At 42.3% G+C, this 21717-nt stretch overlaps 1 protein-coding gene across 5 annotated transcripts in view; it reads left to right on the top strand.

Annotated features, from left to right (window-relative positions):
• IGF1 (insulin like growth factor 1) overlaps positions 1 to 21717 on the top strand; it is a 115641-nt gene that overhangs the window by 84648 nt on the left and 9276 nt on the right. For 3 of the 5 annotated variants that reach the window (XM_036759009.1, XM_036759008.1, XM_036759010.1), the window contains exon 4: positions 1423 to 1474. The exons of 1 other annotated variant lie outside the window; for it this stretch is intronic. In XM_036759009.1, the coding sequence (XP_036614904.1) occupies positions 1423 to 1474 (52 nt within the window). Of the gene's footprint in view, positions 1 to 1422; positions 1636 to 21717 lie in introns of all 5 variants that reach the window. One more of the 5 variants, XM_036759012.1, reaches the window with a different exon arrangement.

The raw sequence follows: 21717 nt of genomic DNA, 5'->3' as shown, positions 1-21717 counted from the left end.
TGGACCTGTGGCTTCATTTGCATAGGGAACTCTCTACCAATGCAAGTCAGCACTACCTCTGCAAGTTACAGTGGCAGAGACTTTCTTAAAGCAGAGGTGTCTTACCCCCAGGACTCCAGAGTGTCAGGAACCAGATTAAAATGCAACTGGTAAATATTTAATAATAATAAACAAAAATACAATAGAACACAGATAATGTTAATATGTGGTTTTCTAAGTCGATATGCAGCCCAGAGGCAGCTTTATGTATGATTTAGTGGCCCTGTTTGTATTCGAGTTTGACACCACTGCCCTAAAGGCTAAGTGACTTGACCAGGGTCACACAGCCTATACATGTTAGAGGTATGACTTGAACCCAGGTCTTCCTGGCTCCAAGGTCAGCTTTCTACCCATTCTGCCACCTTGCCTCTCATACAGAGATGCCAAATCAAAATTTCTGCTTTGCTTAAAGGAAATGCCTACCATGATAGAACCATGGAAGGATTTTCTTTCAGGGATATGGGCTGCAAGCAAGTCTTATAAGACTTGTTTCTGGAATGAAAACAATGTGGTAAAATTTAAATCATTTATCTTTTGGGCTGAGATGTGTGTAAGGGTAAGAGAAAACATAGTTAGTTTCAGGGAAAGAGCTGAGAATGAAGAAAAGAAGAAGAGAAAGAAAGGCCAGGATGAAGCAAAGGGATCTCTTTTGGATCTCCTCAAGATTTCTTGTTTTAAAAAAATAGCCAACACATATTGGCATCATTCTGGCATCATTCTGCAAAAACTTAATTTGACCATAGGTATAGATCACTGTGACCCATGTGACCAGTCCTTGGCCACCATCAGTATGTAAAGCTCCCAGCATTCAAAGCCCAAAGAGAGAGTTAGGAATTCAGGGGTAGCCAAGTGGGTTCTAAATCGAATCCCCCTTTCCCCCTCTTGTGTAAGTGTCTTGTCCGGCTGCACAGAGGGAAGGTCTCATACTGCAAGTATGTAATATAATACTGGTTCCTGAATAAACCTGGGACCACGTGATCAAACAGTGCTCACTACATGAATATGCTTATGAATTTTTCAGAAATGGGGAGAGGATAAGAGATGTCTATTTCCTTTCCCTTCTTATCTCAATTGACCTAATGCTTTACAACATAAATAGGAGACTCAAACTGAACACAATCTGATGGGAGGGTCACAGTTTTCTCAGGATCATGAGCTCCAAAATCCCGGTGCTAAATTAGAGAATAAAGGGGTAGACAGGAAAAATGCTTTTTGCTTTTGCTTACCTGTGTTGGGACCACAGGCAATTACAGAACACCGTCCCTAGACTCAGTTTCCCAACCTATGAAGCTCAGTGACCATAGGCTGGCCCAGAAGCACTGTCATCAAGAACACCACAGGAACCATCTATTCTGAATGAAATTATTTTTGTGATATTTGCAGTATCAGCCCCCATCCACCAACAAGAGAACGAAGGCTGAGAGGAGGAGGAAAGGTGGGCCAGAGAAACACCCAGGAGGGGAGCAGAATAAGGGAAGAGAAGAGAGACAGCAGAGCAGAGGAAAGAAGAAAAAGCAGAGGAGGGAGACTGGAGATAGAAAGACTGAACACAGAGGAAAAAACAGGAAAATGGAGAGAAGGAATAAACAGACAGAGGCAAGGACTATGAGAAAGAAACAGAAAATCAGGAAACATTGTAGAAAAAAAGAAGAAAAGTGTTGTGGCAATATTTGGCACTTTTAACGAAATGAGAAAAAAAAGAAACCTTGGGTAGAACAAGACATGGAAAATACCAATTATTTGGAGAGAAGGGAAATATGTCAGAGCAAATCCAAAGGCAGATACAAGAAGGAAAAAGACTAGAAATAGAAAAAGTAGGCAGGTGAAGCACAGCTGTAATAATGACCTAAGAATGAAAAGGAACTAGAAGGAGGGCTTTTTGAAAGTCCTTTTCAGGAACGTTTCCAAAGTTGTGCGTTAGCAAACTTGCTTCCATTATTACATGCGCACTCAAAAGCGGAGTTAAAAATTAGCAAGCATTTGAACAGAACCACCTATGAACACTCATAGGTCCTTTTTGCCACATGCTTCATTTCCCAATCCTGTTGAGGGTCAAACTCCTCCAGAGGGGAATGGGAACAGTTTAGAGAATTACGGGATCTCAGGATTGGAAAAGCTTCAAGAGCCCAACCCCCTGTCTAAGGCATGATTTGGTCCAATGACCAATGACATAGCCTGCCTCTTTTGTACTTTAAACTGGGGTGAAATTAGGGGAGAAGCAATGTCCTGGGGCCTTCTGGTCTCATCTTGAAATACACAGCACACACACACACACACGCACACACACAAATAATAGATTCTGGGTCTTAAATCCTGGAAGATTTGAGAGAGAGAGAGAGAGAGAGAGAGAGAGAGAGAGAGAGAGAGAGAGAGAGAGAGAGAGTTCTAAGTTGTATCTTCTCTGAAGAGCATGATCAAAGCAATGGGAAATTTATATCAAGGTTTACTTAAAAGTTCAAAAATGAAATTGAGAGGCAGTGTGTCACCATAGATAGAAAGTTGACTTGGAGTCAGGAAGATGTGAGTGCAAATCTTGCCTTTGACACATACTGTCTGAGTAACCCTGGACAAGTCACATAATTTATCAGTGTTCTAGTCAACTCTAAGACCATAACTTGCAGAGGAAGTGATAACCTGAATTGGTAGAAGGAATTTCCTCACCCTGGAGTTCCTAATACCAATGAAATCTCGATCTAGCCCCTACCCCTCTCCCTAGCCTCCAAAATACCAAGACAACAGTATTACAGGAAAGTAGCATGACAGAGTGAGAGGAGAATTTAGAATCAGAGGACTAAGTTCAAATCTTAATTCTGCCGCCATCGCAATGACCTTGGGCAAGTTACTTCAAGAAAAAGCAGACTTCTTCTATGGCCTCCTGCTTTAGACACCCCCTTACCAAGCTCCTGTGGTTCACTGAAGGCCCAGAATTCCTTGAATGGGGATGCAAAGATTCCCAGGCACGACCAAGGAAAGGAAGTGAATGAAAGAATTGGATGAAATCAATCAATCCCTGCAGCTACCATTAAAACAAATTTTTGTCCTATAACTCTCAAAGCAGATGAAGGCGAATCAAGGGATGACCTTATAATCAGAAGAAACTCAAGTTTCCTCTTCCCTTGCCCCTAGGATACATACTCCTTTGAAGAAACTCAGGCAGTTACAAAGTACAGTCCTTACACTCAGTTCTGGTCATTTTAATACCACAGGATGGAGCTATTGCCTTGAAGTGTTCTTGCCATTAAAGAAAGCCACTCAGGATCTCCCTCAAATAGAAGGCGACTGGTTCATTCTCAATCCAAAGATACCCTAAAATGTCTGGCTTCTGCCCTCCATTCTCTTCTCTGGCTATTGATTTAGTGCCAAAGTCAACTCCAAGCTCAGACTCGATGATGAAGGCATTGGGTAAATGACAACAAGGCAATCCTCTTAGCTATCACCTGAAACCTGAGTGAAAAGAACACCAGATTTGGAATCAAGACCTGAGTTCGAGCCCATATTCTGCTACTTCCTAGCTACATGGCCTGCAAGTTACTGCCCCTCTCTGGGCTTCAGTTTCTTTGCCTGTAAAATGAGGGAATTGAAATAAATGACCCCTGAGGGCCCTTCTTGCTCTAAGTCCATGAACCTAAACTATTTCACCTCTCTCCGTGTCTACTTTTCCATAGGGTGACAGGGTTGGTCCTTTCCAACTTTAAAGCTATGATTCTATGAGCTTGTAAACATTCAAGAAGGCACCCTGGTACAGTGCAAAGAACTCTGGCTTTGGAGTCAAAGGACTTGGGTTCAAATCCTGTCTCTGACACTTACTTCTTGTGTGACTTTGAGCACATCATTTGACTCCTCTTGGCCTTCATTTCTTCATCTGTAAAAAGAAGAGGTTGGACTAGACAGCCTCTGAGTTGACTTCCAACTCTAGATTTAAGATCATTTCCTCCCTAACCCTAACTTACACTTGATGGGAATGCAATAATAGTCTGTTCTTCACTCTTAAGGCAGCAAGGCACAGCGGGGAGACTGTTGGCTTTAGAGTCAGAAGACCTGGGTTCAAATCCTGACTCTGCTACATACTACTTTTGTGACATCAGGAAAGTCACGTAACTTCTCTTGGCCTCGATTTCCTTGTCTGTATAATGGGGGGGGTGGACTAGATGGTTCTTAGCTTGTGTGTCATGGACCCTTTTGGTGGTCTGGTGAAACCCATGGACACCTCGGAATAATGTTTTCAATTTGTTGTTGTTCAGTTGTTCCTGTCATGTTCAACTCTTTGCAACCCCATTTGGGGTTTTCTTGACAAAGATACTGAAGTGGTTTACCACCTCCTTCTTCAGCTCATTTTTACTGATAAGAAAACTGAGGCAAACAGGGTTCAGTGACTTGCCCAGGGTCACACAGCTAGTAAGTATCTGAGACCAGATTTGAACTAATGAAAATGAGTCTTCCTGATTCCAAGTCCAGCACTCTATCCCCTGTGCCACCCAGCTGCCATGTTTTCAATACGTTAAATTAAATCCATAGGATTTTGAAGGAAACCAATTTTATAGAAATATAGTCATTAAAATGCTCAAAGTTAAACAAGTCAATGGACACCCCCCTCTCCAGGTTAAGAATCCCTGGACTAAATGGTCTCCAAAGTCCCTTACAGCAGCATTATATCTATGATACTATGTTCCATGACCGACAACCATACAATGACACCATTAAAATACTGGTACCAAGAGCAAAAAGAACAGTCAGAGACCCTGAGTTCAAATTCCATCTCTCACACTTCCTTTGTGACCTTGGGAAAGGTAACATTTATTGGGAAAGGTCACTTATCCTCAATTCTCTTATCTGCAAAATGAGGAAGAATATACAAGATAACATCTGAGGTCTCTTCCAGCTCTAAATCTATGATCCTAGAAATCAAAAAGGAATGAGAGTAAACACCTTTTTAGCAAAAGACCTTTAAAGTTCAAGAAATCTCTTCAGGTCTAGTTACTCATTGGTTGAAAAAAATACAAAAACCATCTTTCCATGGTGAGCTTCAGTTAATCCCAGAACGAATGGCCCAAATGCCCAGCATGTCGACCAATGGATAATATGAACTAGAGGAAAGCACCTGCTCCATGTAGGTTGTGCCAGGCACTGGGTATTATACCAAAATAAACAAGACATTCTCTGTCCTCATGAAGTTTTGGAGCAGTTCCTTCTGTTTCCTTTTCTCTAGTATGAAAACTTAGGGTTGAGAAGCTGGTGTCATCCCTATAGGTAGAGAGGAAGATCTGGAGAACCATGGGCAAAGAAATGATATGAGCAAAACATAATAATCCCTTTCCCTTTCTGTTAAGATGATAGCAAAGTTGAGGAGAGAAGATGAAGGACTTTGGGTCAACCAAGTTCAGCCCTGTTCTCATAATCCCTGGCTTTTTGATTTCTCACCCATTTTCAGTACCCACTGCCCCAAGTGAGTATTAGACAGCAGGTTCTATCCAACTAGAATCCCTTCACACAAGAGAACTGTTGAAAATAGAAATGAAACTGATCCACAGAAGAGTATGGCTCACCATGGACTTTAAAAAGAAATTGTGAGTCTGTTTTAAAAGTCATTGAAAAATCAATTTATAGTATTCCAAAAATAGTGGTTGGGCACCATTTGTATTCCAGATGTTGTGCTAGGCACCAGGATTGGCAATGGGATGGAGATACAAAGATGAACTGATGGATGGAGGCTATCCTTGGGGAAAGACCTGAATTTGAGTCCTGTCTCTGACACAAATTGAGTGTGTGACCTTAGGCAAATCACTGCCCCACTCTGAGACTCTCTGAGGGAGTTAGACTAGATGACCTTTAGGTCCCTTCTAACCTATGATTTACGATTCCATGATCCCATGACCTCTCTAGGACTCAGTTTCCTCATCTGTAAAGTTAGGGGATTAGACTAAATAATCTCTAAATTCCCCAGTAACTCTTCATCTATATTCCTCTGATCCTATAAATCTATGACCTCATAGTTCTCAGTTTTCTTATCTCCAAAGTGACAGGTTTGATTCAATCAGAACATCTTAATTTGGGGTACCTGGACTTACTTTTTAATATTTTAATAATTGTCTTCAAATCCTATTTTATGCGTTTAAAGATATTATTCTTAGAAGGGGTCCATAGTCTCTGCCTGACTGACTTGCCAGAGGGGTCCAGGACACACAGAAGGTAAAGAACCCCGTGTCTGGGCAATTGTACAGTCTCTTCTAACTTTAGGTCTATGATTCGATGATGCTTTTATCCTATGATTCCTCAGGTCCTCAATTTCGTTATCTGTAAAATGATTAGACTATATGACCTCTGAGGTCCCTGCCAGCTCTAAATCCATGATCAATAAGACACATTTAATTATTATTCCAGTCAAAGCTCCACAATCTCATATGATGAATTATCTACTGTGATTCCAGAGTTTTAGACTGAGTTCTCAGAGAAATGATCATTTCTCGACATCACTTAAAATCACATGTGATCTGTATTTTCATTGTTCTCAGGATGGGACAATGGATCCAATCTTGTGGAGCCTGGGGAAGCTTTGGTTGGAGCAGTCTCCAGCTCTTACAAGTTTTATGTGGAAAAGACCAAAATAAATAGACATGTGGGATATTTCCGGGCTCCCCACTGCTTCTGGGACTTCAGTCTCTATGGGCTACCAATCAGTGCATTTCCCAACTATTTAACCTCCTTTCTAACATGTCTTGAAAACAAACAAAACTACCTCCTTCCTCCAACCATTAGGATGGAAGCATGAAAAAAATAGGGATAGATAATAGGGAATAAGGACAGGATTTGTAATTTCATTACAGGTAGAGGGAATTCCCAGGTGAGGAAACTGTCTACCAAAGCAGACTGGCAATGTATAGTCTTAGAGAGTTGTGTAGAACATTAAGAGATTAAGGGACTTTCCCAGAGTCAAAAAACTAGCCTATGTCAAAGGAAGACCTGGATTCAAGAGATAGCCTTCCCCCTAAGTAACTTCCTTTCTTCCCCCTCCCTTCCTAACTTCAAGAAAACAATAATAGCCAACATTTATTTGGTGCTTATTATGTGCCAGGCACTTTGCTGAGAACTTTTATAATCATTATCTCATTGGATCCTCACAACAGTCCTGGAAGATAGGAACTATTATGATCCCCCATTTTACAGACAGTGAAACTGAGACAAATGGGATATAAGTGACTTGCTTGGAATCACATAGCTGGTAAGTATCTGAGGCCAGATTTGAACTCAGGTCTTCTTGACTCCAGGCCTAGTAGTCTATCCACCACACCACCTACCTGCCTTAAATAATACCTAACAGCTATATAGCGCTTACCATGCGTCTGATACTGTGCTAAGTACTTTACAATTATAATTCCATTTGATTCTCACAACAACCTGGAAGGTAGGTATTATTATTATCTCCATTTTGCAGATAAAGAAACTGAGACAAACTGAGGTTAAACGACTCATCCAGAGTTATACAGCTAGTAAGTGTCTGAAGCTAGATTTTAATTCAGGCACTGCACCACCAAGCTTCTTTTAGGACGTGAATTTGGCAGGTTTCCTATCAACTCAATGAGCATCCACTAGGGAATGAAAGATAAGTAGCCTGGAGTGACTTTGTGGAGAGGGGGGTGTTACCTTGTGTTAGAGTGATGACATACAGTTTATGGATGCCCAATCTCAGAATAGAGATCACTCCATCAACAAGCATTTATTAAGCACTCATTATGTGCTAGATGGCTAAGGATACAAAGGAAAATCAGAAATGGCCTGAGATGGCCTACAGAATCTCATATGGACACCTGTGGTAAATGGGGAAAGATTTATTGGGTTTGCATACTGCAGAAATTCCCCTTTACAAGGCTTGGAATCTCTTCTTCAGAATTCCTTGCCATAGTAATTCACCTCTGTGTAGTTGGGGGAGTGGGGAGGAGTCCTGTTACTGATTCCTTTTAAAGTCAGTGACAACATCTATTGACGAGAGAGAGAGAGAGAGAGAGAGAGAGAGAGAGAGAGAGTGAGAGAGAGAGAGAGAGAGACAGACAGACAGACAGATGGACAGAGACAGAAAAACAGAGAGAGACAGAAAGAGATGAGAGAGACACAGAGAGGGAGATACAGAGAAATCAAGAGAGACAGAGACAGAGAGAAAGAGAGAGAGACAGAGAGAGAGAGAATGTGTGTTGAGAGAGAGGCAGAGACAGAGAGAGACAGAGACAGAAAGAGAAAGACAGAGAGAAAGAGATGAGACAGAGAAAAAGAGAGAGAGACAGAGAGATAGGATGTGTAAGAGAGAGACAGAAAGAGACAGAGAGAAAGACAGAGAGAAAAAGAGATGAGAAAGAGACACAAAGAAAGATAGAGAGAGAGAGAGAGAGAGAGAGAGAGAGAGAGAGAGAGAGAGAGAGAGAGAGAGAGAGAGGAGTGTTGTATGAACTAAGAAGTAGCTGAGGTGAGTAATGATTCCCCTTGGACCAATAAATATCTGAACTTCTCTGGAAAAAGAAGCCAGGATAAGCACTGGAGGGGGGAGGGGGGAGGGCAGGGAACTGACTTCCTTGCAAGGCTGGGATCAGCCTCTCTGTCCTCGAGTGTCTGCCTGAGGTCTGGGAATCTTCCTCTGCCTCCTACATTCTCAGGCTTCCCTTAGCCCAGCGAATGAGTTGCTAGAAGTAGGTCAACACTGGGGAGGTAGGTCTGAGCCACTGAAAAGACACAACTCCGACCAATTCTGCCAATTCAATCAGGTGTTTCAGAAACTGCTGATAAGATCATGGGACCAGCCTTTCTTGAGATTGTAGGATCAGATGGAAAGCTGGAATGACCTTTCTGTGTCCCCTGGGCCAAATCATTCATGTCACAGATGAGGAGTTTAGGGCCCAAAGGGCTGAAGTGACTTTGACCAAGGTCACCCAGGTATTAAGGGACAGTGCTAAGGCAGTAGTTGTGCCTTATAGTAGGAATGGAGATAGGGATAAGGGAAAGAGAATAGACCTGTGATTTTATAGGGATCTCCTTCTATAATGCAGGTTGGTACTTCCTCTGCAACTGATGGCCTTAGGAAGTTAAAATGTTAGGTGATTTGTCCAGGGTCACACAGTCTGTATGTGTCAAAAGCAGGACTTGAAGTCAGGATTCAAACCCAGGTCCTTTGACTTCAAATTAAGCAGTTTTTCTACTGGACCAAAATACTATGGAGGTGGTTTGCATTTATGATCATAGGATCAGAGATTTAGGGCTGGCAGGAGCCTCAGAGGGCATCTGGGTTACCCCCTCAACTGAGGGAAGTGTGTTCCTCAAGGGTACACATACCTTTATGATGTTTTGGGTATCTTCCTACTCACTCTCACTCCTCAGTGATTCAGAATTAACCACCAGTTTTTAATCTAGAAAGGTGGGGTAGAGATTGAATGGCAGGTAAAGGATGTAGTCTATTTTCAAATGGTACATGGAAAACAATGGAAAGGTAATGAATGGCTACATTAGTTAAGTCCTTTCAGAGTGGAAGGCTATCCTCCATTAGGGACAAGTTTTATGCTTTGAATTTGACCAAAGCAATCCATAAAACATTTGACAAAATCTTTCTCCATTTCCCTCATATGTTCATAGGCTGTGGAGAACACTCACTGCCCTTGGAGAAACATCTCTTAGGTCTGACTTCTTTATAATCCTCTAGAAACAAACCTGACCTGTGTCTCAAGGTGAAGCAATAAGGGTAGGGACTGCATCTGTGGTTTTCATTGGCGCAGGGAACACCCAATTGAGAAAAGGCCATGAAGAATGGCACCTTCTCCACCATTTGTGGTCTAAGATTGTTGCCTCAAGCGCTCAGAGATGAAATGATTTATCTGAAGTCATACAACCTGAGGGAGGACGTGAAGCCTGGTCTCCCAGCTTGCCAAACCCTATTCCAAGATGCTTCTCAAGATGAAGGCAGTTCTTCATCTTTGGTTATCATTCAGTGTCTAAGACTCCTCAAGTAGTTTTCTAGAACTGATAATTAGCCATTCAGTCTTGGTCTAATATCTTCCTAAAGAGAGGAGTATATTGGGTTTTAACTCAATTCCCACCCCTAGGTCACAATTCTATAATGCTATAAGATCTCCCTACTTCTCTCTTTAAAACAACCCTATGAGGTAGGAATCATCCCCATTTTACAGATAAAAGAGCTGAGTCTCAGAGTCAGGATTTTTCCTGTAGCCCCAGGCTACTTTGTTGCCCAAGGCTATCATATGCCCGCAATTCCTTAACTTGCAAAGTGGGAGTGATAATAATTGTTCTAATAAATGTCAGACTCTGAGCTTTTAGCTCCTGCCCCCCCAGTTCTTCTGACTGAGTCCAAAGTTCATTCCACTCCAACAAGTAGCTTCTCTATCTGCCATATGTCACAGCTCTGTGAGTTCAGTAAATAATGAAGGAAATTCATCCATAGACCATATTCAAAAATCCCCCTTGGCCTGAAGGTATTGAATGGTCCCTGAGTTTTCTCAACAGGCCTGGAGTCTAGATGTGAATGAAATATCAAGCAGCATTGAAATGTAGCCTGTCAGCCTGGATAGAGCATTGGAATGGGAGTCAGAAAGATCCCGGTTCAAATCTCACCTCTGACACATAGTAGCTGTCTACCCGTTTCTGTTCTCTCCTCCTCACTTCCTTCATATGAGAATGGGGCTTGGAAACTGTATTAATGACTTCACAGGGTTACTATGAATCAAAATTAAATTATGTTTGTAAACATAGGAATAGGGACCTGTCTTGGAATGCCATTAGTATGGAGAACCAATAGATGAGGAAGCTACTTTTACTTCTGTAGAAGCTCTGTAACTCTGTGACTCAGGTCTTAGCTAGAGTTGCAAGGGGACACCAAGGTGCTGGGACCTTCTAGGTCTCTCAATTATTTGTGATTTGCAATGCAGTACTTAGACTGCCTATCCAACACCCTTCATCCTTGGTAAATGACTGACATCTCTAACTGGTGGTAGAAAAGACTTGTGATTTCATTAGAGCAGGGAAGTCCCAACTATGGAAATTCCATCCACTGATACAGTTTCAGAGTCTGGCTCTCACTTAAAATCTTAGCAAGTTGCCTTGGATTCTGGCTTACCAATGGCCCCAAAGCAAATATGTGTCAGAAGTATGAACCCAGGTATTCCTGACTCTGAGGCCAGCTCTCTAACCACTATGGCATGCTGAATGGATTGTACATAAAGCATGTGGCAAACTTTAAAGCACTATAGAAATGTCTGTGGTTATTATTTTTAGGGGCTGAGTGATATGGCCTTTCTTTCTATACTTCTTTAATTATCACTGGCAGGCCAACTGCTTGCTCTCCAGTGAGAAAGATTATGCTTTAAAACCCAGCATTCCTATTAAGCTCTTGGAAGGTCCCTGGGAGAAGTACTGACCAGTGTCCAGAAGAAGCCAGTTAACCTGGCATAATGAGAATGCGAATGCAAGGCCTGCCTCTGAGACATGGGGTCATGTTGCTGGCACTGGCTCTGGGGCATCCAGGCCTCACAGAGCAGAGGATGGAAAAGTCCAATATTCAGCAGGATGAGCAAGTTGCTGACCACAAAAGCAGCTTTTCTTGCTGGTAAAATAGCTCTAAAGGTTCCAGCAAGAAACCAGGAAATGTGACCTCCCTGACCCCCAGCTGGCCAAAAGTCAAAAGCCTTCACAGGCTGGATTTTCAGATGCCAGAGATTTTGTGGCTCTCTTTTCAAAATGCACTAATGTTAGTTAGCACAGAGCCTTGGGCCCAGCCCACATCAAGAGGTTAAACAACTAAAGGCCAGGCGGCCCCACAGTCTGTCAAAATAGGATGTTCTATTTTCACAGCTGGAGATAACAATTGTGACTGGACCTGAATTCTGCAGGATTACAGACAGAGGAAGTTGACAGGTTTAGGGATGGCTAACAATACCTAAGCAGTCTACCATTGTTGGCTTGAGGACTCCTGTCAGCACTATGGTGAGAGAGTGATCAAATGAAGAGAATCATAGACCATGGCATCCAACATGGCACCTGGGGACAGGTCACTCATTCCTTCAAGAAACATTTATGTAGAACTAATATGTGAAAGATCATTGATCAGCTTAGGGAATTCCCAACATGGAGACTTCCCCCACCAATGAGGATCCCAACTCCTGTCTGTGCGACTTTGTAAATAAGTCATGAGGAGTTCCTGGGTAGATAGAGGTTAAGTAACTTGCCCAGGGTCAAGTGGCTAGTAAGTATCAGAGGCAAGATGTGAATGGAGACTAAGAGTAATGACTCCAGAGTCAGAGGACCTGGGTTCAAATTCCACCTCTGATGTGATATTGGGCAAAACACTTAGCCCCTATGGGCCTCTGTTTCTTGATCTGAAAAATGAGGGACTCAATGACCTCTAAGGTCCTTTCTGGCTCTCAGTCTATGACATCCTATGAACCAAGGTCTTCCCAATGTCAAGCTCAGTCTTCTACCCATAATTCCAGGTTTCCTCTGTGTGCAGCACTCTGTAGATACCCAGGAGTATTCTTTGAGAAATATAAACCCTTATGTACATACAAGGTGCTACTATTATTCCTGGTTGCCCATAATTCCTTGACCTACAAAGTGGCAGTGATAGTATTTGCTCTTTAACTCAAAATGATACCAGGAAGACAGCGAAGGTTTCCGAGCATGTTGTAGAGAGTAGCGTACAGGGTGTTCCTAAAGTCTGGACACATGGGCAAAAATGCATATTTTCAAGAAATGAAATGAATGAAATTTTCAACAACATTTTATTTAATTGGAATATTAACAAATAACATCTTCAACATGATTTCCATCATTTGCGATGCAAAGGTTGAAGCGCTTTGCAAGATTCACGTGACCTCGATACAATAACTCCACACTGCCGTCAATTTTAGAACATTCACTCTTTATGCGTTCAATCATGTGTGCACATCAACCTTTGCATCACAAGTGATGGAAATCATATTGAAGATGTTATTTATTAATATTCCAGTTAAATAAAGTGTTAAAAATTTCATTCATTTCATTTCTTGAAAATATGCATTTTTGCCTATGTGTCCAGACTTTAGGGACACGCTGTATAAGCATGAATGTTCTGTGTGGGAAAAGCCCAGATACAGTTGAATAGTTGTCTGTGTTGAAGGTCCTATCAACTTCAAATGAAAGCAAATAGCATTTACTCGTCAGGGCCCTCTTTCATTCCATGTAAAAGTTCCAAACTGCTTTTCAAACTCCCAATATCTCTCACATGCTGAGAAAGCAATTTCAAAATGCAGCATTGGAATATATATGCATGATTCATCACAAAGAGTCATTGGAAGATGCTGGCACCCTGCGAGCTAATCACAGAACCACATGGTTCTGAGAAGTTCAAGTATTTGTGATTTTGTGGGTGTAGGTCCTTCCAACATCAATGCTTAGGGCAACCCCTTTTATATCTTGGACTTGGAGGCAGGCAGATGTGGATTCCAACCCTACCTCAGAAGCTTAACTAGGTAACCCCAGGCAAGTCACACCCATTCTGAGCATTGGTTTCTTTCCTCTGGAAAATGGTACTTATCTCATAGGGCTGTTGTGAGGATCCAATGAGGAAATATAGACAATATACACTTAATCAATCCATCGGCTCACAAGCATTTATTAAACACCTAGTCCAGGAACTGAGCTAAGAGCTGAATGTGCATACAAAAATTAAACACTGCCTGCCCTCAAGGACTTTACATTCTAATAGAGAAGAAGGTCTGTATATAAATGTATGTATGAAAAGAAGTACAAGGTAAACATTTGATTGGAAGGATACCAGCAGCCATAGGGAATCAGGCCTCATGTAGAAGGAGAGTTTAAACAGGATTTTGAAGGCAATTACTTACTCCTATGTAAATGCTAGATTTTGTTGTTTGTTGTTTCGTCATTTTTCAGTCATGTCCAACCCTTCACGACCCCATTTGGGGTTTTCTGGGCAAAGATACTGAAAAGTGGTTTGCCATTTCCTTCTCCAGCTCATTTTACAAATGAGGAAATTGAGGCAAACAGGGTTAAATGACTTGCTTAAGGTTACAGAGCTAGTAAATGTCTGAGACTGGATTTCAGCTCAGGAAGATGAGTGTTCCTGATTCCAAGTCCAGCACTCTATCCTTTGTGTCACTTAGCTGCCCAAATGCTAGATACAAAGAATTCTAAGAGGCAGAGGTGACGTATCAATGTCAGGTAAAAGCAGTAATAGGAAAAGGATGAAGAGAAGGTCATCAAAAGTTGTTGTGGCCAAAAATGTCATTCCTCTGCAGCCAAGCTGGTTTTGAAACTGTCTGAGCTAAACTCAGCTGGTCCCTGGACACTATTTGAAGCCATTCCATCTGGGAGTGTCTGCCAGAGCTTGCCCTCTGCTGGTGTGGCTTTTGGGAACCCAGGGCAACTTCCAAATGGTGATGAAATAACAGAGAAGGTTTACTGGTAAAAGACAAAGTCAAACAGCTGCCATTTCTACCAGCTCTTCATAAACATTATTTCATGGTCTCATTTGAGAACCAATGTGACATAATAGAAAGGGTGATGGACTAAGATATGGGTTCAAATCTCCCCCCAACATTTGGAGAGAGGGGAATCTTTAAACTAGTTTATTCATCTGCCAAATGAGGCCTATAATGCATATAGTATACACTTTTTGGGGTAGTTATGAGGCTCAAAAGATCAAATGTACATAAACTGCTTTGCCAACCTGAAAGTTTTGTAAAGGCAGTATGGATCAAAAGCCAACCTCAAAGCCAGAAAGGCATGGGTTCAAGTGGTCTGACATGTTGGGCAATATGTGACTCTGCAGTTTCTCAATATGCCTACCAGCTCTCCAAGAGTATATAAATTATAGGGTCGCTACTGATCCGCATCAGTGGAGAGAATTTCCACAGTAGAAGTTCCCCACATAAGTAAAATCATAAATCAGTTTCTAAAAAAAGAGTGAGGAGAATGGGTGGGCTTAGGGAAGCACTAGCTGTTATAATCTCATTTGGCCCTTACCACAACCCTGTGGGGCAAATCGTACAAGCATAATTTCCAGGTGGAAATAGCACCTCATCTGTCCCCTTCATTTTACAGGTAAGGAAGCTGAGACCCAGAGATGTTTGCAGAATCATAAACACAGAGCTGAAAGAGGTCTTAGAGGTCATTTGGTCTACCACTTATGTTTTTATAGATGAGAATACTGAGGCATTAGATATCAAAAAGACAGCAAGTGATAAAAGACTGGAATTTACCTGCTCCTTTGGAATGCTACTGTAATCTTAGTAATCTATATTCCTGGCATCAAAAGTAACTTCACGTGATAGGAACTAAAAGGCAAAAAGAAAATCTAGTTTTTAGGTATGAATATTCTGAACACCATCTGATGGGGTATATTTAGTACATCTCAGTGAAGCTGCCAAAATCTGGCATTTTCCCTTCTAGAAATGCCACGACCAAGAACTCCAGCCCATTCTGTACTTCCAAAAATAACTCAGTCAGAGCAAGACAGTGTCTTTCAACTTTTTACGTCAAAAATCTAACACATATACAAACAGCTAAGTAAACAAGAAGCTCTTAAAATCAACAGTCTAAACAGCCAGGCTCCTCAAGGCTTCATGGCATCCCGCAAGAACATGAAACTCTGGGCGAGCCCTCCGCCAGCATGGCAAAGCAACACTGGCATTTCTTCCCTCCCACTTCACCCCATCCTCCTAACTCAGTGGTCATGATCTCTTACCCTGGAAACTCAGCTGAGCCCTCAGAGATAAGGGCACATGGATGAAGTCAGAGCTCTGATGGGATAGCATAGTCAGGACTGTAGGTTTATAGCTGGAAGGTATGTGGAATGTCAGGGCTGAGAGAATTCTTAGGACAAGGTAAGAGCTGAGAATGGTCTTGCCATAGAGAACGTCAGAACTGGGAAGATACTTAAGAGCACAGAGTGGCAGAGCTGGAAAAAATCTTAGCAACCACCTATCTAGTCCAACCACTTTCGTTTTTGCAGACAAGGAAACTGGAACCCAGAAAAAAGGCAGTGACTAAGGTCACACAGTTCACAGCCAGCAGCAGAGCTGAACTATGAATTCAGGTTTTCTAATTCAACATCCATGATCTTTCCATAATACTACACTGTCTCCCAGTTGGGGATGGAACAAATCTACTTATGCCTAGCCTCTGCTGTGACCAAATCAACCAGTTCTGGTACTTAACAGACCAATTTGACAAGGCAGTACATTCCATTTATGGATACCTCAAACATCTTGGGAAGTCTCTCATGTTGAGCCTAAATTTGCCTTGGTGAGACAGAGCAAGACAGAGAAGTGGCTAAGAGCTTCTTTAGAATGAGCTAGAGAGATCATTAAAGGCCATCCATTCCAGCTCACTCATTTTACAAATAAGGAAACTGAGGCCCAGAGAGATGTGACTTGCCCAAGTTTCCACAGGCAGTAGTTGGCAGGGGTACAAGTCAAACCCACATCCTTTGTGGTCAAATCCAATACTCTTTGGACTAGTTTGGGGTTTTGTTGTTGTCATTACTGTTTTAACAGCTAGCCCATTTATTAACCAAGAGACTGGATACATTTTTCAAGTGGTTCACACACTGAGCCAGCCTATAACTTGCCAAGAATTTGGTCCTTTGCCTCTTCCCACCACCCCCACCCACTTCCTTTGAACACTGATACTCTTGAAAGGGCACAACCTATGGTGACCAGGAAGAATTTGAGGTTGCTAGCCCTTAAGCCTACCGAATGGGTGCAGTGCCATTCATCACTTAACAGCAGGTTCAACAGACTTGGTTTGGGGTTGTTACCACTGGCATAGAATGACACCAGATTCTGTTTACAGCTGTGCCCCATATAAGCACCTTGGGACAACCACGACTCTTTATCTTTGTCAAACAGCTCAGATATTTACTGGCATTTTGTCTCATATGGTCTCTAGTAAAGTGGACAGGAACTTGATCTTAAAGGTCCAAACAGATGTATAATTTGCCTGACACTCAATATGCCTGATTCCCAGAGATGAAAAGCTGACTTAACCCTCCTGGAATTTAGACTTGTGATTCCCAGGGGACAGGGATATCAGATCTGATACCAAGCCCACTAAGTCACTCCTACACACACACGCACACGCACACTCACACTCACATACACACACAAAACCAAATAACTGATACTGCTGCCACAAATTGCTCCTAACAGGTGACCGACTAGGGCAATTGCTTAACCCTCAAGATTTCAGTGACCCCCTTTTCTTATTGGTCTTTCTGGGGAAGAGGTCAAAGCCAAGATGGTACTTGCTATTGGACAAGAATGTGCTAATGCTTAGCATGGCTGGACGGCATTTCCCCCAATGCTCAAGCGTACTATCTATTGCCAAGATAGTGTGTCCTACAATACTTGACTTGTTCTGAATGGGCAGTGCTGGAAACATTTGCTCAGTGGAAACATCACTGCTTCCCCTCAGAATAGTAGAGGCCCTGTTATCATGCTGCCCTGGGTCTTTACATTCGACAAGTGTGGTGTGTCTCTGAGGCAAAAACTAACAGTGGTAGTCAAGGGGAACAAATGAAGAGGTCTCTTCAATTTCTGGGTTTGGGAGCTATCAATCACTGTCTGTATCAGGCTGCCTGTGCTACACAGAGCCATCAATAGCAATGATGGTAGCTGAGTGGGGCTACCATCAGATCAGTTTTTTAAGATAAAGTCAGTAGGTAGGGGAAAGAACTTTGGGTAAGCCTGAGGCTGTTCTGGGGAGGGAGGAGATAGAGCAGGGTGGGAAGAGGAGAAGGTATCTATCATGTAGTTGCTTCTTGTTTTAATTCACTATTCTTGCCAAATAGGTTGAATTCAGTTCAGTTGCTTCTACAGTGCAGAAGGAACATAAGTGTTGTGAGCACCCTCCAAACTGGAGTGGCCTGAGACAAAGCCCCAATTGATGTAGCCTGGTTATGAAACATCCCATTCTGTAATTGCCTTTCTATCCCCAGTACCTAGTGTAGGGACCAGTAAGAGCCCAACAAATACTTGTGGCTTGATTGATAGATTTATTGACTGACTAACTGAAGTCCAGGAAAGTTAAGTGATTTAGGATTCTGAGGTCATTAGATCATCCACCTAAAGCTGAAAGGGACCTCAAAGTCCAACCCTTTCATTTTACAGATAAGAAAACTGAGGCCCAGGGATGTAAAGGGACACATATGTTCCTAGATGAAGAGCTAAAAGAAACCTCTATTATTGGTCAGTCATTTCAGTCGTGTCTGACTCTTTGGGGTTTTCTTGGCAAAGAGACTGCAGTGGTTTGCCATTTCCTTCTCCAGCTCATTTTACAGTTGAGGAAACTGAGGTAAACAGGGTAAAGTGACTTGACCAGGATCACACAGCTAGTAAGTATCTGAGGCTACATTTGAACTCAAGAATTTGAATCTTCCTGACTCCAGGCCCAGCATTCTGTCTACTGTGCCTCTTAGCTGCCCTAAAAGAAACCTCAGAGGCCATCTATTTTAACCCTTTCATTTTGCAAATGAGGAAACTGAGGCCCAGATTGGTTAAGTAACTTGTCTAAGGTCACATAGGTGGCAAACATTAGAGGCAGGCTTTTGAACTAGGCCCTCTGATTCCAGAGCCAGTATCATAGAGGGGATTTTTGGTCACAAACTGTTGGACTAGATAGCTTCTGTTGTCCTTCCCAATTTGGCCTAAATGGTCACCCATTCCCTCGTATCATTAAGAGATATTGCTTTTTTTTAAAACTCACTGCTGTTTTCCTTTTTAAATACCTAATGACATTGACAAGTTTAAAGAAATTTGGGACAATTTTTGCCGAATTGGGAATTGTTTCAGTACCCAGCAAAATGGGATTAAAAAGTGGGCACCATCATGGTTGCCCACATGGCCAATGCTTGCCACTCCTTGTCAAGACTACCCTGGGTAATTAAATCAAGACAATGAACCAAGCAAAAGATGCAACTGAGACCACAGTCCCTAAGTGCTTTTGTTTTATCATTCCCATTGTCTGTAACAAAGAAAGCATGTGCGAGACTTTGGGAATGGAGCCAAATGCAAAGCAGACATTCCAGCTGGTTTTGAATGGTCACAGCCATGTATGTTTGTGGCAGTGGAGAGCGGGGAGAGAAGGAGGGGACTGTGCAACTTGGGAAGAAGTTCACTATGCTCAGCTGAGCTGTTGTCTATGCCTCTGCTTGACCTCAGAGAAGAGAAGCGGCTAAATTAATCTCTATCAATTTGTACCCATTCAGAATTAAAACTAACACCCTTTTTAAGAGCAGAGGAAAATCATCTTCTGGTTCCTAGCTAAAGGCCTGTTAGGTGGCACAGTGATGAGACCACCAGCCTTGGAGACTGGAAGATGTGCAGTCTTTCTGCCTCAGATATTTATTAGCTCTGTGACCCTGGACAACTCTCTCCTCTCTCTCTCCTCTTTCTCTCTCTCTCTCTCTCTCTCTCTCTCTCTCTCTCTCTCTCTCTCTCTCTCTCTCTCTCTCTCTCTGTCTCTCTCTCTCTCTCCTCTGTCTTTCTCTTTCTGTCTCACTCTCTCTCACTCTCTCTCTCTCTCTCTCCCTTCTGTTTATGTATCTCTGTCTTATTCTCCCTCTATTTCTCTCCCCTTCCTTTCTCTCTCTCTCCCTCCCTCCCTCCCTCTCTCTCTCCCCTCTACGTGTATGTATCTGGGTCTCTATGTCTCTCTGTCTCTCCATCTGTCTCTCTCTCTCTCTATTCTCTGCCTCTCCTGTGTGTGTGTATCTCTCTGTCTCTGTATCTCTTTCTATCTCTCCCTATCTCTCTCAAACTATTACTTCAACTCTGGAATGCAATCCCTCCTCACTGCCATGCTTTAGGATCCCTAGTTACCTTTAAAGCTCAGCTAAAGGACCAGCCTCTACATGAAGCCTTCCTCAGTATCCCCAGCTGAGAGGGCCTCCTCCTTCTACCCACCTTCCCAAAATGACCATTTTGTTTAGATATGTGCATACTGCTGCCTTCTTAGAATGTAAGCCCCGCAAAACAAAAACTCTTTCATTTCCGTATTTGTATCTTAAGCACCTAGTACAGTGTGTGTGTGCAGTAAGTGGTGTGCAGTGCAGTGGTGTGCAGTAAGTGTTTAATAAGTGTTTAATAAGTACTTAGTGACTGACTGATCCTATGCCTAATATTGATTAGACTGTTATAGGAATCAGTCACTGAGCTGGTCACAAGATTCAAATCTGAAAAGGACTTTAGGGGTCACCAGGTCTAACCTCTTCCTTTTTCAGAAAAGGAAACTAAGGCATAGAAAGATTGACCACACACGTAGTAAGGAGGAGATCTGAACCTAGTAGTTCAGTGATCTGAACCTAGCTTACCTGGCTTTTTCTACTACATCAAGGAATCTTATGTCCTTTTTTTCACCTCATAGAAAACTCTTTCTGGAAGGTATGGTAAAGGGAGGTATAGGAAGAAAAGACCCTTGTCAGTAGTTATCATTATACAGTTACAGTCTCTCTCTCTCTTTCTCTCTCTCTCTCTCTCTCTCTCTCTCTCTCTCTCTCTCTCTCTCTCTCTCTCTCTCTCTCTCTCTCTCTTTCCCTCCCGCCTTCCCTCCTTCTTTTCCCCTCCATTTTCCTCCCTTCTCTATCTGTCTCTCCCTCCTTCCTCTCATCTGTTTCTCTCAATATGCTACTATATTGATGCTCTTACATCATTTGGGGGGGTGGGGTGGAAATCCTTACATCTTCACAACATACTTCAACTGACAAGATCAAAGGCGAAGCTCTTTCCTTTACATGCTTTCTATCAATGTCTGGGAGCCTGAGGCTGATTCTAAATATTCTGATCAAATGATTTCTTCTCTTTCTCCATTCTCCCCAAATTCCTAGCCACTGTATTACCCACTCCCAGACCATTTTTCAGGGGACATGCAAAGAATCAGGGCAGGCTAACCCCATAAGGTGGCTGCTGGGATTCTCGCATTGTTGAGCTGCTAGATGGAGTTTCCCACAGATGTCAAGTTCCATTTCACCTCTTTGGGGCTCACTTTCCTCAACCATAAAATGAAAGTGTGGGACTGTTATCTAGAATGGCTTTCCCAGCTTGGACGTTCGGTTTTCCCTTAATAATAATAATAATAATTTCAGGTGCCATTCAGGGCCATTAAAGAAAAGTCATCACTATCTTCAAATGTTTCAAGAGCTGTTCTAGGGAAAAGCAATTTGTCATATTCTCCTAGGTCCCAGAGCATGGACCAGTAGGTGACATTTAAAGGGACATAAATATAGGATCAATGTAAAGAACTTCTTAACCATTAAAAACAACTATAAAAGAAATTAATAGACTGCCCTGTGAAATTATGAGTATGCACTCACTGGAGACCTTCAAATAGAAAGTTGGATGGCCACTTGTATAGAACATAATGGAGCAGAGAAGAGTGGAATGAAATAGAAAACATTTATTAAGTGCTACTATGTGTAAAATGATAAGATTATGGTAGAAGGTTCTCATGCTTCACATAGGGGGTTGAACTACCTGACTTTAAAGGATCTTTCCGGTGCCTAAATTTTGTGATTATCTATTCAAACTGGGGGAAGAGGATTGAACTAGGCCTGTGATTGTGTTGGAATTCCCTCTACCGAGACAGATTAGCACCTGTTCTCCAAGTTATAATCCTAGTGATTTGCCAGCAAAAGTG

This window comes from Trichosurus vulpecula, chromosome 5 (genome assembly GCF_011100635.1).
Source record: "Trichosurus vulpecula isolate mTriVul1 chromosome 5, mTriVul1.pri, whole genome shotgun sequence".
Classification (NCBI taxonomy): Eukaryota; Metazoa; Chordata; class Mammalia; order Diprotodontia; family Phalangeridae; genus Trichosurus; species Trichosurus vulpecula.
The sequence above is the reverse complement of the archived record's forward strand: the minus strand, read 5'-3'. Positions and strand labels throughout refer to the sequence as shown.